Consider the following 18,299-nt stretch of genomic DNA (forward strand, 5'->3'; position numbering starts at 1 on the left):
ACACTTTGAAGTCAGCCTTATCACCCCTTGCTATCACCTCCACTAAAACTAAATGGATGTACGAATTTAAGTGTGTGTGATAGAGATTTTTGTGAAGAACTCACAAAACTTTAAATAGCCAAGAAACCCATTAAAACTGTTGAAAAGTTCCAAAGGTCAGGTTGCCCGATGGATATGGCAGCGCCGTATGCGGTCTTTTCTTACACATATAAATCCGGATGGCGTTCGATACCTTTTATTGCATAAGTACGTGAAAACTGTCATGTGTCGCACATACAACTATCATTACACTGGTGTAAGTTGTAGGTGACCTACCGGCACTGTTCCATACATTGTGTACCTGCAGTTAGCGTGTACTTGTACTTTCGTTACAACTGCAACAGCAAAATTGCCTACATTAGGTGGCGAAATAATTTGAGCTGAAAGGAGACGAATTATTCCATGAATTTTGAAATCCTCCCGTCGCACCGTTGTCCACGAAAAGACGATCTCACAACAAGAAGTTGCATATTTTGTATTATTTGAAACAGACTAGGCCTAACCTACAATAGTAACAGAAATTACTTGAAAATGGCAGAGACAGTAACGAAGACATATACTCTCGAAGAAGTTAGCGAACACAGAACTACCGGCTCTTCTTGGCTTGTCATTCATGATAGTGTTTATGATGTTACTAAATTCTTGGATGAGGTACGTATGATCAAAACGAACACAGGCCTATGCTTCTGAGCTTCAGCTCCTAGCTAAGTTATACGTTAAACTGAATAAAGGATAGGTTTCTCGGTAATCTATATTCTAACGTTACTTCAAATACTGCCTAACGTTACTTTCTTGTTCAGGGTCTATCACTAGACTGTAGGCCTATCCGCACCGTCCATTTCTCGAACTGAAAATAAGAATCTCAAATACATATTCATATGGTTGACTAGTTGAGACTAGTGGAACAGTTCAACACTAGCCTAGTAGTTGTTATTCAGAGTTTCACGTGTTGAGCAATCATCAGGCAACTGGTATGTAGTGCTTGTAGTTGTGGTAGTCTCAACTAGTCCCAACCTATATTCCGCTCTGTAAACTGGACATACCTGTAGAGCACTCTGCGCCAAGATAGTCGCAAACCAACCAAATTCATCTAGGCCTATATATATATATTATATAGCAATTGACGCACTTAAGAATTTGATCAACAGTATAGAGGAAAATCCAAATCACTCAACTGAATGTGTTTTTCAATTTCACATGTGTAGTTCGTCAGAAGTGTAATGATCTCAAAATATTTATTGTTCTGTGCCTACACAACACAAATAATCTGCCATTTCAAGTTCTTTCATACCTCAAAATTGACAGATTTGTCGATAAGCTTACTGTAAGTATACATCCATTGACTCTGAATGTTGTTTGCTATGCTCTGAGCCTCTATAAGCTCAGACAGGTCAGGTCCCAGAGAGCAGTGGTATCATGTTGAGGTAATTTTGGTTATTTTTAGGGAGTAAGATTACCAAATGCAAAATATACGTGCAAAACTGGGCGGAGGGTGTTAATAGCTTAAAAAAACACAATTTGATCAGCTCAAACCTGAAATGGATTCAAACTCAATGAAATATGTAACTGCTTTGCTGCAAAAAGTTTAGGTTGCCTGCTGTATCATTGCTAGTAATATTTGAAGGTGCGTCAATTATGAAGCCTTTATACATATATAAATATACTATAACAATATATATAAAGGCATATGCATATATTATAAAGAAAATCCATGTGTATTCCAAAAGTATCATAAGATACAATTCCTAATTTTGACAAACAAGAGAAATAGGCCTCAAACAGTAACGAATCATACAACAATAGTAACAGGAAGAAGATGTTAGTGCCCACCCCTCCTCCCCAAAAAAATTAGAAGAGAAAATGCCAGCACACAGTTTCATGCATATCAACTTGTTGGGGAACGTGATCGTTCATTTAAAAAGGGGTTAGGACTAGCGTTATAGAATAGGCACATATTTTCTCACTAAATTTTTAATGGGATACCACAAATGAGAATTGTACAAGTGGTTACTGTCTGTGAGTTGTGAAAACGATTAGAACTTACAATATGAGTTGATTATAATTTTGATACTTTATATCAATGCATGACTTAAAGTGAGATTTGACCTTCATTCTGGCTGTTTAAAAATATCAGTATCAAGCCGATATCGGGATTGGAATATCGGATATTGTATGCATGTATGTAGTATGTATAATATAATATATAATAATAATAAAGGAACTCGCGAAGACGCCTCATTGGCTATAATCAAAGCTGCAAGCTGACCGAAGTCAGTCTCTTAGATTCATATTTTTAACGTCCATGATTATGAATTGTCAACAACTCTGTGACTGGGCGACATACATTACATTACATCTTGGACTGACTCGAACCTCATAACTCGAAATCAAAACTGAGGCCAAAGAAATGGGTTTTTAGAACTGATTGATAAATTATCGCAAGTAAAAAGAAGTGGCTTTGTTGTGGCAAAGAAATGTTCTATATCGGTTGCCGTTATCGGCAATAGGGATAAATTTTACCGATATGCCGCCGATACTGCAGACATTGGCCGATATCGATATCGCAAACGATTATCGGCGCGACACAAGGTCACCTTCTCCGTCAGGTCAGATCCTTTTCTACCAACCTATAGTAGGCAGTTGTTTCAGATCATGAAGATACATATTGCAAAGATGGAGAATGTTTCTCTAATCTGCTCCCCTCCCCTCCCCCATCTCTCTCAATTCCATCTTCAAGAAAGAAAATAGAAAATAATTCAGAATGCATGTACTGTAGGGAACAAAGCAGCATTGTATGCGTTTAAGAAATGTTGTCAATATAATTTTACCATGAAAGAACCAATTGGCTTATTACTTTCAAACTTGTACAAAAGTCTTTTCTCAGTCATTTTTTCCAGCAGTTGTACAATCTGAGTAGTATACAGATAGACCAAAAGGGAATGTAGGTGTGTAGGGTTCACACAGTCTATGCGGTTGCTGTAGCAAACTCCTACAACTTTACAACTTAGTGTATTATTTAAGAAGCAGGTATAGTGTGACTTACTGTACATGTGTAGACCTGCATTACTCTCCTACCATCAACATTAACTGATTCTCTTCCTGTACCAAACCACTTCAAATTTATCTAAAGCTCCAAACTTGTTTCGAGAGTTACAGTATGCCTGCTAAAATAAGGTATTATATGGGTATCCACTACTACCCACAACCCAGCAAATCTTTGAACAATTACGATCATTGTCTCTGTGTCACTAATTATAGACTAATTATAACTTAGTGTATTATTTAAGAAGGAGGTACAGTGTGACATACATGTGTAGACCTGCATTACTCTCTTACCATCAACATTAACTGATTCTCTTCTTGTACCAAACCACTTCAAATTAATCTAAAGCTCCAAACTTGTTTCGAGAGTTACAGTATGCCTGCTAAAATAAGGTATTATATGGGTATCCACTACTACCCACAACCCAGCAAATCTTTGAACAATTATGATCATTGTCTCTGTTGCACTAATTATAGACTAATTATAACTTAGTGTATTATTTAAGAAGGAGGTACAGTGTGACATACATGTGTAGACCTGCATTACTGTCTTACCATCAACATTTACTGATTCTCTTCTTGTACCAAACCACTTCAAATTAATCTAAAGCTCCAAACTTGTTTCGAGAGTTACAGTATGCCTGCTAAAATAAGGTATTATATGGGTATCCACTACTATCCACAACCCAGCAAATCTTGAACAATTGTCTCTGTTGCACTAATCAAAGAGTAGACCTATGAGTAATAATAAAGCAACTGACCTTCAGTCTCCTTGCCCCTCCCTGTCAATGACTTTAGTGGACAATTCTTTGTGTGACAAAACTTGCAACATCACCATTTGAAATCATGTTCATCTTAATAGCTTGCCTAATGTATATCACAAAGAAAAGAATGAAGTCTGACAACAGCATTGTTGTTGACAGAAATTGTGAACAAAAAGTGCAGAAAATCAAATGTTTCAATAATATCAAATTAAAAAAATCAAATAAAAATAGGAACACATTTAAGTGTAAGAGGTCTGAAACATCAAACATATATATTAATTGTTTCACATATCTAGAAAATAACAGAACTGTTTGAAATTAGCACTAACTTAGTATTGGATAATATTTCACTGTACTGCACATAGCTTGCAGTACTTACGGTAAAATGTTTGGAGGCAGATACAGTATGTAGAACAAGAGGAATAACTTGATTAATTTCATTTGAGATCTATTGCATTCAGGTGTATATTACGTAGAGTTCTCCAAGCTATCATGTATGTAAGATGTACAATACAACTGGTATTGCATTAGAGTGTACAGTACGTAGAGCTGTGACGCGATGAACATATCAAACTTGCCCCAAGTCATTTTGCAGTATGATGTGATAGACACATTGAACTTGCCGCAAGTCTTTTTGCACATCATTCTACTGTACTTGTGATAACAAAAAATAATAATGACAATGTGGCAATGAAGTCATTTCAAAACTATAATGTTAGTCACTTTTGAGTTTAATGATAAACTGGTTGTTTTTTCTTTCAGCATCCCGGTGGAGAGGAGGTTATGCTTGAACAAGCAGGTAAGGATTGTCAGTAATTTAGAAATACTTGAAATATTTTTAAATAGTTACATTTTTAATAGAAAATGTATATTTTGTTTTATGTGTGTTCCTTGCTTTGGAAATATGACTTTTTCATATGATAACATGAGAATACAGTTTAACATTTAATTATCCTTTACTTTTGCGATTAAATCACAAACGAGCTCAGGATTCATTCACCTGTGATGTCCTTGGTATATGTTGTCTGAGCAGCCTGGGCGTATAGTACATTAACCTACAGTGTACAGGTGTGCTCTTGTTAGACAGTAGTGTTAGACAGTACTGTATGTATTACAGTATAAACCAGGATCCAGAGTACAAACTCAGGGTTGAAGTCCATGGGATGATTTATCTACAGTACATGGTGTTAATTGCTTTAAGTACCAACCCTGGTATCAGTGGTGAACATGACATGACATAATTATCAATCACAGCTCATGTTTAATCATTAAAATTACATGAATCAAAATCGAAGGAAATAATTGTTGCTACTGTTAAAGTCTGTAGAGATAAGAAACAGAGAAATGAATGAATAGATATACTGTACATAACAGTGAGTTTAGTTTGACCTGTTTGTATCTTGAAAAGTATAAAGTCTAAGGAACTGACAAATTTGATGAAGGAAATAAGGCTAAATATCAAACTTCAAACTAATGGATGGAGTTAAAAGAGTATATAACTGATAGTGCATGCATGCCTGTACAGTGTGGTGCTGAGACTTAGGAAAGGTGTGACCTTTGAACCCCATTCTTGTTAAATTTTATATCTGTGTGTACAGAAGTAACTGAGGTATATATACTAGTAAGTAGGGGGTGGGAGGGGGGAGGGGGGACAAGAAGTACTTGATGTTTCAGAAGGAGATAAAATTCTTTAATACATGGTTGGCAGTGGAACTATCAATATTATAGTACTGTAGCATACCCATGGCTATTGAACTCATTGGACAACTTTTTTTTGGGGGGGGGGGGGCATGGGGAGCAAAAAGTAAAGCTTAGGTTGAGATGCAGACAGCAATAGAAGCATAAAAATGTCATTGATAACAAGCTCAGCTTGTTTTTTTTTATGAAGGCTAGCAATGTGCTGGGCTTTTGTGATGTAATGGTGAGCAAGCATGCCGCTATTCAGCTACAATTTACACTGTCTTGGCTCTTAAAGTGGGGTACGCTTCACTGAGTACAACCAAGCACTGACAGTCTCACACTATTTGGAGGTCAGCTTTAAAGTGCCTATGTCACTCAATGATCTTTCACCTTGATATTAACTCACTTTATCTGAATGTCTTCACAACTACTAGACTTAGGGGTACAAGCACTTTACATGGTGTTTTGATTGTTATCTTCAAGAAAAATTTGCAAAGTTCTACGTAGAAATTGTCAACCAACACAATGGAATTTACAACACTGTGATAATTCTGACTATTGCTTTGCTGGATGTGTTCTGGGAGTTTTCTTTATCAAAGTTTTCATTACTTAACCATGCTGGATGGTTTTAATGAATTTCTGAGACTATCCTCTGAACATAGGATGACTTTTGACTTGACTGTGCTATGCATGATATCTTTTTGGAAATTGGAATGATGTAGACACCCCCCCCTGCCCCCACCCCTGTTTTATGAGTGAAACTATGTAGACTGCAGGCTGTCATATCCACTGCTATATTTAAAGCAGACAGGTGAAATTATGGTTTCCATGATGAGAGGACACTGCAAGTGAATAGTGGTCCCTGGTCCACAGGCTTGTCATTGGCACCACACCAATTGATTATTACCTCGGACCAGTTTTCATTTATTTCCATCTTATTTACACTCCTTTGTTGTAAAGAAAAATTGGTTCATATACTTAATTTTACTAAAATATCACTTAGCAACAAAGTTGAACATATCATAAAGCGTTGCTGTTTCCACTTGTTTGGGAAAGACAAACAAAGCTTGTGTCAGAGAATATTAAGAACCTCCTGTTGTATTTTTAAAGGAGCAGGTTTCTTTGTGTTCACCGTGCTCATTAACCTGTCTGTATTCTGTGCGTGTTTTTGTCCCTTCTGTTATTGTTACTTGTCATTTAGCCTTTGAAGAAGATTCTGCTAGGATCGAAACGTCAGGCCAACTTACTTTTACACATTCTCTTACACAGGCTCTCTAGTGGATAAGCAGTTTGCTAACAGTTTTATTTTATTTTGTATTTTTAAAGGGGTGGGCGGGTTAACAAGTTATGGTTAATCAGATGTCATTAAGAAGGTTATTAAAAGATTTGTGGTAGAGACTGCAAACTGTGAATATTCCCTCAATTTCAAAATTAATTCCTTTATGTTCTTAATGTTATTTGAATGTGACATACAGATACAGTGCTACTGATATTATAGTTACAGAGTTTCAACACGTACTAATTGGGTATAATTAACTCCTCTCTATCAACATCACTATATTTGCCTTAATTCCTTCCATGTAAATGTCACTAAGTAATCATTTGTGTTTTTCTTTTCATTTCTCGCCTCTAGGTGGTAATGCTTCAGAATCGTTTGAAGACGTAGGTCATTCGCAAGATGCCAGGGAGCTGATGAAGGACTACCTTATCGGAGAATTAGATGAAGTAAGTGTCTACTCAGCTAAGATCATTTTGAGACGGTCATTTCATTTTAAAGCAAACTTTTAACCATATTTTCACCAACGTTTTCCAACTGAGGGGACATTTTTTCCCCTGCATTTTACTGAAAGGTCAGTGTTAGTGTAAGACCAAGTCTTCCATGCTATGGGAACACCTTGAAGCAGCTTTCAGCGATGTCAATTCCTTAGCTAGAGTAATCAAGTTTTATTTAATTAAAGTTAAAACAAAGATGGACAAAAGTGATTGAAAATTTATGCATGGCAGCAGATGATGAATTAGTTACCAATTAAGGCTTCATTAAGTATTCCATTGTAAACATGAACAAACCAATCCCTAACTCTACACTCTTGTTTGGTAACTACTTCTGGTAGTTAACAATCACACAATTATGGCAATGTACTTTTTTGCCAAAGTTTTGAACCATTGGACAAGTTTTATAGTTCAAATGAAATCAGATTTCCAATTAACTTATGATTCCTCGGTTTGATATGATTAAGTTTTATCTTGTCCAATCTTACATGTTTTGTCATTGATGAATAGGACCCAAAACTTGCGACTAATATTATAAATGTTAATCATAAAATGTTGTTTTTGAAATAATCAACATTTGGAAAATATATACAAAATGCTGGTACTGTAGTGAGATAGTCAAAGAAATACATACTGTATGGGATTTTATTAGGGCAGCTGTTTGGAGTCATGAGTTCTGTCAGGTAAACCTTAGATACTGTCAGATACCAACCATGTTACCCAAACTAACATTTGCTTTTGTTTCAAATATGCAAGAACAATTGTAAACTTGCCAAAAAAAATCTGATTTTGTTAAATGTTACTATGAAAGGTTGGGTTTTGGCTATGAATATTGGGAATCAAATAGAAGTTTTAAACTCAGGTAAAGGATCAGCTGGTGTATTAAAAGCTCAAGAGATTGTCTTAGTTTGTTTTGTTGCTATTACAGTATATTAAGTAACACTTGGCAGGTGTAGTGAAATTTACTGACTTAATGCAAAAAGACTTCTTTTTAATCACAAGAACAGTTCGGCTCATACAAATCTAGAACTACCCCCTTTTAATACTGTCAAGTAATGCAATAATCCAGCACTACTACAGTTATATATATATAATGAACTGAATTGTCATTGCTTCACCCATGGACGTGTGCAAATGTCATTTTAACATAGATGTTTGTATCTTTTACAAACCACACAGGATTACCGTATCCATGTTTGGTACTTGGTAGGGATTCATATTTTACTTGTCTGTTATTTGATGCATGGTAAGATACTGAACTAACATCAAATATTATTATTTTTTTTTATGTTCCCCAGAAAGATAAAGTGAAATCAGCTAAAGTAAAGGTAAATATGACGCTCATTAAGGTTTCTCCGTTTCGCTTAGATTGTGTGTAAATGATTTTTAAATGATTTTGTATTTGACATTTTCGCTCTGGTTTTGTGCAGCATGGGTGGAACATCATGTTGAAATTTTATTTGAAAGGTTTTGCTTATGCTGTATCTTAATTTGCAAAAGAAAGGCAAATATGAAAGGGGAACGCATTTTCTTGTTATACAGAAGAAGAGGGATCACTTTAGTGACACTGTTAACAGGAGGGGGCAGGGGGAGGAGGGGGAGGGTAATCCTAACGGAGGTAATAATAAAGTCTATTAACTCTTGTAGCTGAACATGTATGGCAGTGTTAGGTTGTCGGTATCTACTGTTGCTGTGGTAACCTTTCATATCCATAACAACCAACTGATATTGTGTTTTGCTCTCATTTGTTTCAGAGAGCAGAAGAACTACCATCATCGTCAAATGACGGCGGGTGAGGAAACATTCATTTACTAATTACATCACATTTAAGTTTTCTACTGTTTGTTAGGTCATACACCACCCATGACCTTCACTACAGCACCTAACTCTAACATGGGAATCAAACCATGCTCATTTTATGTTTCATCCTTTAAACCACATGCATCACATTTATCCCCATTTTTTCTGCAATTAAAAGTCTTCATGCATTAATGAATTAAGCTGCATCTTGGTATTGCAACAATAATTAGACTGTTATGGTAGAATTAGGTTGTTGGTTTAACATATGACTGTTCACGTTGTTTATTTATAAAGTAAACAAATACGTGCTCCATCATTGTAGATGATATGATTTCATAACATGACTAAAACACACAAAAGCCAAAGTATGTATGAGAGTGCCTGGAACACACAGTATAATTCTGGTTGTGTTGTATGAAGTTTGAATTGTCCAATTGTTGATGCAATAGAAATCAAATTATGACATATGAAGGAACATAAGCAATGTTTACAACATGGTCGTGTCTACGTCATCTTTCAAATTGTCCAATTACGAAAGCAAAAAGCAAAACTTGAGTTCTGAATCGAAAGTTATGTAACTCTGCAGTATCCAACCACTGTAACAATTCATTGTTTTACTTCCAATTAGGCAGGAAGGACACATATGGTACTGTACCTACTACCATAGAAAGACAAACCAATATATATATCTGTGGGTATTAGATAATGCACAGAACACTTGAATGCTAAACACGATACTGAAACCCATTATCCCACACCCCTTCAAACCCAGCGTGCCTCCTTAAGTAAGTGCTTCGGTCAGGATTAGATATATTCCACCACTGAAGTTTGAATACCAGAGGACTGAACATACCCTACCATCCAAGATATGCTGGTAGTTGTGTCTTGCACAACAGGGTGAAGGTTTGAGATTGCGAGAAAAACTGTATATGATACGGAGGTCGTGAAGTTAACCAAATCCTAGGTATTATAGGGATGCGGTGAACCCAATCCTAGGTATGATAGGGAGGTTGTGAACCCAATCCTAGGTATGATATGGAGGTCGTGAACCCAATCCTAGGTATGATAGGGAGGTTGTGAACCCAATCCTAGGTATGATAGGGAGGTTGTGAACCCAATCCTAGGTATGATAGGGAGGTTGTGAACCCAATCCTAGGTATGATATGGAGGTCGTGAACCCAATCCTAGGTATGATAGGGAGGTTGTGAACCCAATCCTAGGTATGATAGGGAGGTTGTGAACCCAATCCTAGGTATGATAGGGAGGTTGTGAACCCAATCCTAGGTATGATATGGAGGTCGTGAACCCAATCCTAGGTATGATAGGGAGGTTGTGAACCCAATCCTAGGTATGATAGGGAGGTTGTGAACCCAATCCTAGGTATGATAGGGTGGTCGTGAACCCAATCCTAGGTATGATAGGGAGGTTGTGAACCCAATCCTAGGTATGATAGGGTGGTCGTGAACCCAATCCTAGGTATGATAGGGTGGTCGTGAACCCAATCCTAGGTATGATAGGGTGGTCGTGAACCCAATCCTAGGTATGATAGGGAGGTCGTGAACCCAATCCTAGGTATGATAGGGTGGTCGTGAACCCAATCCTAGGTATGATAGGGTGGTCGTGAACCCAATCCTAGGTATGATAGGGTGGTCGTGAACCCAATCCTAGGTATGATAGGGAGGTCGTGAACCCAATCCTAGGTATGATAGGGAGGTTGTGAACCCAATCCTAGGTATGATAGGGAGGTTGTGAACCCAATCCTAGGTATGATAGGGAGGTTGTGAACCCAATCCTAGGTATGATAGGGAGGTTGTGAACCCAATCCTAGGTATGATAGGGAGGTCGTGAACCCAATCCTAGGTATGATAGGGAGGTTGTGAACCCAATCCTAGGTATGATAGGGAGGTTGTGAACCCAATCCTAGGTATGATAGGGTGGTCGTGAACCCAATCGTAGGTATGATAGGGAGGTCGTGAACCCAATCCTAGGTATGATAGGGAGGTCGTGAACCCAATCCTAGGTATGATAGCGTGGTCCTGAACCCAATCCTAGGTATGATAGGGAGGTTGTGAACCCAATCCTAGGTATGATAGGGAGGTTGTGAACCCAATCCTAGGTATGATAGGGAGGTCGTGAACCCAATCCTAGGTATGATAGGGTGGTCGTGAACCCAATCCTAGGTATGATAGGGAGGTCGTGAACCCAATCCTAGGTATGATAGGGTGGTCGTGAACCCAATCCTAGGTATGATAGGGTGGTCGTGAACCCAATCGTAGGTATGATAGGTTGGTCGTGAACCCAATCCTAGGTATGATATGGAGGTTGTGAACCCAATCCTAGGTATGATAGGGAGGTTGTGAACCCAATCCTAGGTATGATAGGGAGGTTGTGAACCCAATCCTAGGTATGATAGGGAGGTTGTGAACCCAATCCTAGGTATGATAGGGAGGTTGTGAACCCAATCCTAGGTATGATAGGGAGGTTGTGAACCCAATCCTAGGTATGATAGGGAGGTCCTGAACCCAATCCTAGGTATGATAGGGAGGTCCTGAACCCAATCCTAGGTATGATAGGGTGGTCGTGAACCCAATCCTAGGTATGATAGGGAGGTCCTGAACCCAATCCTAGGTATGATAGGGAGGTCCTGAACCCAATCCTAGGTATGATAGGGTGGTCGTGAACCCAATCCTAGGTATGATAGGGAGGTCCTGAACCCAATCCTAGGTATGATAGGGAGGTTGTGAACCCAATCCTAGGTATGATAGGGAGGTCCTGAACCCAATCCTTTAGTTGGATGAGCGCATTAGTGCAAATAATATGTGATGGACAAACACCGATTGCATCAGTAACTGCTTTTTGAAATTCAAATAAAGTAACAACAATTCCAAAGTTTCATGTCTTCTGCAATGGAATGAGCTATTAATATCGGAGAGAATCAAATCAAAGTAATTACTAAATTGTAGATGAACCCTCACTTGGTATATCTAACATGCTGTCTTAGTTTACTAGAGGGCAGCCTCACTTTGAATACTAATCCTTGAGTCAATGCAGAAAAGGTGACTTGAAACAGCAGGTTGTATTTCAAACCAAAATCCACCTTCCCCTAGATCCAATTAAGGAACAGATTTTAAGTTTCCAGTTAGTAACACTTTTTTAATGTTTAATGTTTTTCTTTTTTATTCTTTAAGTTATTTTTCTTAATTTAATTAATTATTTTATTCTTTACTTTTTACTTTAATTAGCCTTAAAGATTTCATACCCTTGCAAATTACATGATGGGTAGGTGTGTTAGGTTCAGAAGAGGGATTCCTATTTGCTCTGGAAAGTTACAAAGATTGTAAGATTCCTATAACCATGCAGTCCAACTAGTGTAAAAAATACATTGCAACACACTACCAGTAACTTTATCTTAATTTATGAAGATAAATGTGTAGTGTGGGTTGGAATAATTGGATTCTTTCTAAATATGGCATGTCTGAATAATTGGTACACTTTTATTAAAAATTGTTTTAGTAGAGCAAGGCTTTTTCCAAAGACCAAAGCAAAAAAAGATGAAAATTAGGCATTTTAACGGTATTTCTAGTAGTGGTGCTGTTCACAGCGTAAAATATACTTGTGCATTGATATCTATTGTGCTTTTTGTAAATCAATGAGGCTTCAATAAAAATTGAAGAAAAGTGTGATCCTTGCCATAAATTGAATATTTCAAATGGTGTGATCCTGTCAGACTTTTTCCTTTGAACACTTAAAGAATCACCTAAATTAAGGGAGATATATTAGATTGGGGGGGGGGAGGAGGTGAAGGCCCAATTTAATGAGAAGTAATTTGCGTTCAGATATGCTACAATAGGCTCACTTCAACACCTTTAAGTTACATCTTCATCATGCTGTCAAAATTTTTGTGAACTTTTCTTGTTAGCATTTTCCCCTGATGACCCTCGTACTAACATTGCTTCCACTGTTCCTCTGTCCGTCCGTCCGTCCATCCGTCCATGTGCATCAGATTAAATGTTGTGGCAATTATGTCGTGATGAATCAAATGTGGTCTGGGAGTGATGTTTTTCTTCTTTTTGTTTACTTACAGTCAAAAGACTTCAAGCAAATCATGTTGCATCATGTAGGATGGGCTTCATTTTGACAGCATTTTTAGGGTATGGCTTACTGTAACTGCTTTCGTTTCTTAAGGATGGTTGTCAGTCACTGTAATAGCTATGTTTGAAATCTATCTAGGTTAGTACTTCCTAGGGAAATAGACTTGACAACCTACCAGCCTATCCTATGCTCCAACTACAGTAATGTTTCTCTCCGGCCCATGTAAAGAATGAATTGAAAAATCTGTGTGATTGGATCCAAAATTTTGAGTATGGTGTTTGCCTCTGATATGTCTTTAGTGTGACATTATTAAAAGGAAAGGGAGTTTTATAAGTTTGTGTGTGTGTGTGAGGGGGAGAGGAAGTGGGTGGGGGGAGGAAGTGGGGGGGTTGAGGCAGGTGTGGAGGAGGATGAGGAAGAATAGGCACTGCTAAATAATATAGAGGCTAAATTTGTCAAACTGGTGAGCCTCCAAGATATGACAAAACAGCTCACCTGAGCATGTTGTAAAGTATGGCAGTGAATATCTCTGTACGTGTAACGCAAGTTGACAACATTAGCCTGGCACCCAAATAAATAAAGGTTGACTGATATTATCTTAAAAGGTATGACCATCAAAGCATTGAAAACAGTCAGTGTGGTGTTGAGCGGGGGGGGGGGAATAGTTATAGATCCCTTTCAAGTTAGTATTTTCTTTAATTTTGATTTCATGTTTTTGTCCATTTTGTTTTGTAGTGCTCGTTCCTCTATGTCGCACTAATTGCACCAAGTACATAATGTAGGACTGCTTCTAGGATCCATTTTATTTTATTCATGGTCACCACCATGGGCATCACGGTCACCTTTTTTCAAGAAAGGCAGCAAGACTATTCTATAACTAGACTGATTTAAAATATATATCCTCTGTCTAGGCCTGCCTAGGACTATCCCATTGATGTACCATTTTCAAATGCTCCTAGGCCAAACAATCCCCTGACATACGTTCCTCTAACATCCCCATCCCATGTGCCTCTTTTCACCCTCCTCCTTTGACCTCGATCCTAATGTCACACCCTGTTTAACATTGTCTTTGGAAGCCTGTAATTCATCTCTGGCAATTCCATCCAACACACATACTACCACAATAATATCATTCAGCAGTTTAATACCACTGCAATGTTGATTCTGGCTTCTGCCCTCATCAATCTATGAATTTTCAGTGTTGGTTTCTGCTCTCAATACCTATGAATATTCAATGGTGTTCACTCATGAATATTCAATAGTAATTGTAATATACTCTATGACACTGCACTCTATGATACTTCACTGTATGGTTTATATGTACAACCATGTTGCATTCAATGCATGTTAGTTCTGTTTTGCCTCTGCCATTGGTTTTGCATTGTCTGGCAAATCACTACAGAAAAGTGACTGGGAAATTGTAAACAGTCTTATTAAGGAGCACAGAAATTGGTGGCTAGCGAGGTATTTCTCAGGATTGCCCCAAAAAAAAATTGGTAAAGAAAAAAGATAGTAGAAAACCTGACATTACATGATCAATAATAGTTATGCACATGTGTGTATTTATTCAGCATGCATCTGTGAAACTGGACGTATTTGTGTATCTTTGATATAATTACAAGTGTTCAAAGGGATGGTGACAGTAGAGGGATATAGATAAGTTTGGGAGGGGAGGTTAGAGATGGAGGGGGGGGAGGGGGCAAGAGATAGGTTGAAGAGAGAGACTTCCCTCCGTGGTTATGATAGGGAGCATCAATTTTCATAGTGGTGCATGTTTCCCAGAAGTAGCAGTCCTTCTGTGATTGCTTTATCAGTTATCAGTAACCTGCACATCATATCAATGTTGTTTGAGATTGCTTGCATTAATGGTTGATACATAACATACTGTATGGTCAATAGTTTGATAGTTGCATTCTGTAATTTGTATAAATTTGTAGTAACTTCTCCTTTGTGTATAGTGTGACATTTATATTTATTGAAGTTTCTTAAGATATAAAGGCGGTTGTTGGACTTGCCAGAAATGTATTTGAATTAGAAGGCTATGGTGATTACTTATAGCTGCATACTGCATTGAAAGGATGTACATATGTATTATGTAATGCCTGATGAGAAAACACCTTCAAACTGATTAGTTTTCCTTTGGAGATAAGATGTAGTCCATGTGTACATGTATTTTCCTGCCATGCAATGTTCCAGTAATGGTAATAATGATAGAAATGGTCCTTTCAATTCTTGTAAATTAGGTTAACTAGACTATGATTAGATTCATCTTTGACACAAAGAAAACGAAGAACAAAGGAATTGACCACAAATATCAAGCGACAGACACATTCACAGTGTAATACCCTAATGCATTTATAGAAACACAATTTTCTTCAGGATTGAGTTGATGTTATGTTTGAATGAATAATGTGTAAGTGCCTGAATTTTGTTGGAACTTGGTGCAAATATTGCACAAGCATTGTAGATGGCTTCCCTTGTTAATTTATTGAGATGGAAACAGGCAAATGGACAGACAGACAGACGGATATCCTGTCAGTTACACTGAGAGTCACACAGACAGACACTCACACATTCACACAGTTAGTCAAATGAACTGACAGTTGTAGAATGATACATACAGCTATTTTGAATTCCATTTATTGTAATTTTGCTCTTGTAAGCTATTTAGTGTAGGACCATTGAATGATAAATACTTTATGGCGACAGTAAAGATGATTGAAGTCTACAATTAGTGGATTTTGCTGGTAAGATACAACACACACAGACACACACACACACATGTATAAACTGCATTAACAATATTTACATCTCAACTTAAGTTGCTATATATTACACAGACAAATCCAAAACATTTTTTTCTATGGGTAGTGCACTCATTACAATAAAAGATGTTCAATACATAAAGAAAATTCATGAAATATTCCCCTCCCCCAGAGATATATAGCTAGACCAAGGCTGATTTGCATATAAAAATTGGGCTGAAGTTACTCATGGAGTAAGCTATTCATCAAGTATGTAATATAATGCCAACACTTGAAACAATTTCTATTTTTGATTTCTTTCTTGTTTTTATTCCCTTTCTTTCACAGTGCTTTTTGGAACTGGATTGTACCAGGAATTATCGCGCTAGGTGTCGCCTTAGGTTATCGTTACTTCTTTGCAACATCCAACTGACGTCTCTCTTCTGTAAGAACATTCCAACCGCAGGTTCAGTTTTGATACAGTTTTTGAGTGGAGACAAACAAATTCAACATTAATGAATACAATTAATTGAAATCATTAGGAATATCTTTGGGCATTGAACAGATGTTAAACTTGATTTAATTTTAATGCCAGATGCTTAGCTTAATTGTTGCATCACCACTGTAACCATGACGATGCTAGAGGGAGGGGTTAACGAAAAAATTGTTGTGTATTGACGATGAATTTGAACTCAAGTGAATTGAAAGGACCAAGAAGAACTTTTCTGAATTTCAAGGTGGGGTATGGGACACAACACCATCCCCTTTCCCGATGGTAAAATACTGGAATTGACCCATTATAGTAATATCTAATAAATTTGGTTTTTCAGATTTGATCATTTTTCAAATTAAAGAAAGTAGTAATAGTTTTACTGTGTTATTTTAAAGTTAACTGCTACATGATAATTTCAGAATATATCAAGGGATGTTAAGTAATAAACTAATGAGGAGTGGTCTCTGTAAAATGTCTAGACATATATTGGTTGCTATGTGACGTGATATACCAATATGCACTACCATCATGTGTGATATTTTAATGTTGGCAAAACCTAGACAACAGGAGTATTAACAGTGATCATGCATAAATAATCATTTATAAACCAGAGACAGAAAGAGGTAAACTTTTGTGTTAGAGATGGAATTTTTGTAGCTTTGCTTTTTAAGCAGGTCTTGATGGTGAATTTGAGGTATAATGTAAACTTATGACCCTGTAAGAATCTACTACCAACTAATACTAAAAGCCCCAATTATAACAGACTATTTACAGAACATAATTTGGTTACCCTATATAAACGTAACAGGTCTGAATATGTCATCCATAGGCAAAATACAACCCACCAAAACTTGCTTGCAAACATTGCAACTGCTTCTTGTCCTTTGAATCGATAATGTAGAGTACAAAGATGTTTCCGGATTTAAAATGTTGTAAACTTACAGATTAACTTGCAGTGTGGGATGAGGGCTATGTGTCAACAACAGTTAATAATTCGCTTAGCCCAACCAAGGCTTTAACCAATAATTTAAGATTTCTGGTAGTTCTATTGTAATTGATGATTGGACACTGGTTTGTAATATGTTAGTCGTATTCCTCTAGCTTCTGCTTTTACTTTTGCAAGACTGATTTCAAACGTGACAATGATCATGTTAAGACGAGCTTTCCAACTACTTACAGACAGTGATAACAGAACCATGAGAAACATTTCTGTTTGATCAAATAATTAATTTGAAGCAGTTTTGGAGGTATGATAATTTGTAAATGAATACAGTAAGAAAGGGGCGAGGTAGATCAAACTGTGGTTGGCCCACTCTTTAAATAGTCGACCGATAGATTCTCTTGGAGTATTTGATCATTAACTTTGTATTATGAATAGCATATAAAGGGTCTGTTTATTATGCAGGTTTCCCTGTATCCCCAGAGACCTACCTTATGACATGTACTCAACTACCTGCATATATTTTGTCTGTTTTATTAACATCTCTGCATTCGCTTTCAAATATGGCAGCACAAGTTCTGCAGACTTTAGAACTGCAGATAAACTCATGCACAAATAAATTACTGGGTTTCTATTCTAACTTGTTGAAGTAGATCTAACAGAGTTGAACTAGATCTGTGGTATACTATGAGAAACTTTGATGCTTTGGGAAGTAGTGGGCCTGATGGAGTCTGGTTAACAATATTTACTATTGTAATGGTCATATAAACAATAATAAGAAATTTGGAAAGACTTGTCCCTTGACAAATGTTGTATTCATGGCATAGAAAAAATAAAAAGGTTTTCTGAAACTAATATGATATATTGTATCCAGATTGGGACTGTTGAATGTCAAACTGTTTTTATCCTAAAAAAAATATTGTTGTTGTGTACAG

General features: G+C 37.1%; 1 protein-coding gene across 2 annotated transcripts; it reads left to right on the forward strand.

The window, feature by feature from the left end:
* The first annotated feature begins 268 nt into the window (after window positions 1-268).
* Window positions 269-18,219, forward strand: LOC139958916 (cytochrome b5-like). 2 transcript variants are annotated; one of them, XM_071956370.1, is made up of 7 exons: window positions 269-690; window positions 4,608-4,644; window positions 7,159-7,250; window positions 8,594-8,623; window positions 9,050-9,087; window positions 13,180-13,246; window positions 16,280-18,219. In XM_071956370.1, exons 1-6 carry the CDS (start codon window positions 571-573, stop codon window positions 13,214-13,216), a joined length of 354 nt encoding a protein of 117 aa, XP_071812471.1. In that variant the 5' UTR covers window positions 269-570; the 3' UTR covers window positions 13,217-13,246; window positions 16,280-18,219. The 2 variants fall into 2 exon arrangements, with proteins under 2 accessions (XP_071812471.1, XP_071812466.1); XM_071956365.1 differs by lacking the exon at window positions 13,180-13,246 and having other exon boundaries at window positions 271-690.
* Window positions 18,220-18,299: the final 80 nt, after the last annotated feature.

The sequence above is a fragment of the Apostichopus japonicus genome, chromosome 3 (assembly GCF_037975245.1).
Source record: "Apostichopus japonicus isolate 1M-3 chromosome 3, ASM3797524v1, whole genome shotgun sequence".
Classification (NCBI taxonomy): Eukaryota; Metazoa; Echinodermata; class Holothuroidea; order Aspidochirotida; family Stichopodidae; genus Apostichopus; species Apostichopus japonicus.

What these genes read in the sequence shown, in the direction of transcription:
- LOC139958916 (XM_071956365.1), top strand. Translation starts at nt 571, where the DNA reads ATGGCAGAGACAGTAACGAAGACATATACTCTCGAAGAAGTTAGCGAA. An exon ending in TTACTAAATTCTTGGATGAG is followed by an intron (nt 691 to 4,607) that starts GTACGTATGATC and finishes TTTTTCTTTCAG; the next exon opens with CATCCCGGTGGAGAGGAGGT. An exon ending in TCATCGTCAAATGACGGCGG is followed by an intron (nt 9,088 to 16,279) that starts GTGAGGAAACAT and finishes TTTCTTTCACAG; the next exon opens with TGCTTTTTGGAACTGGATTG.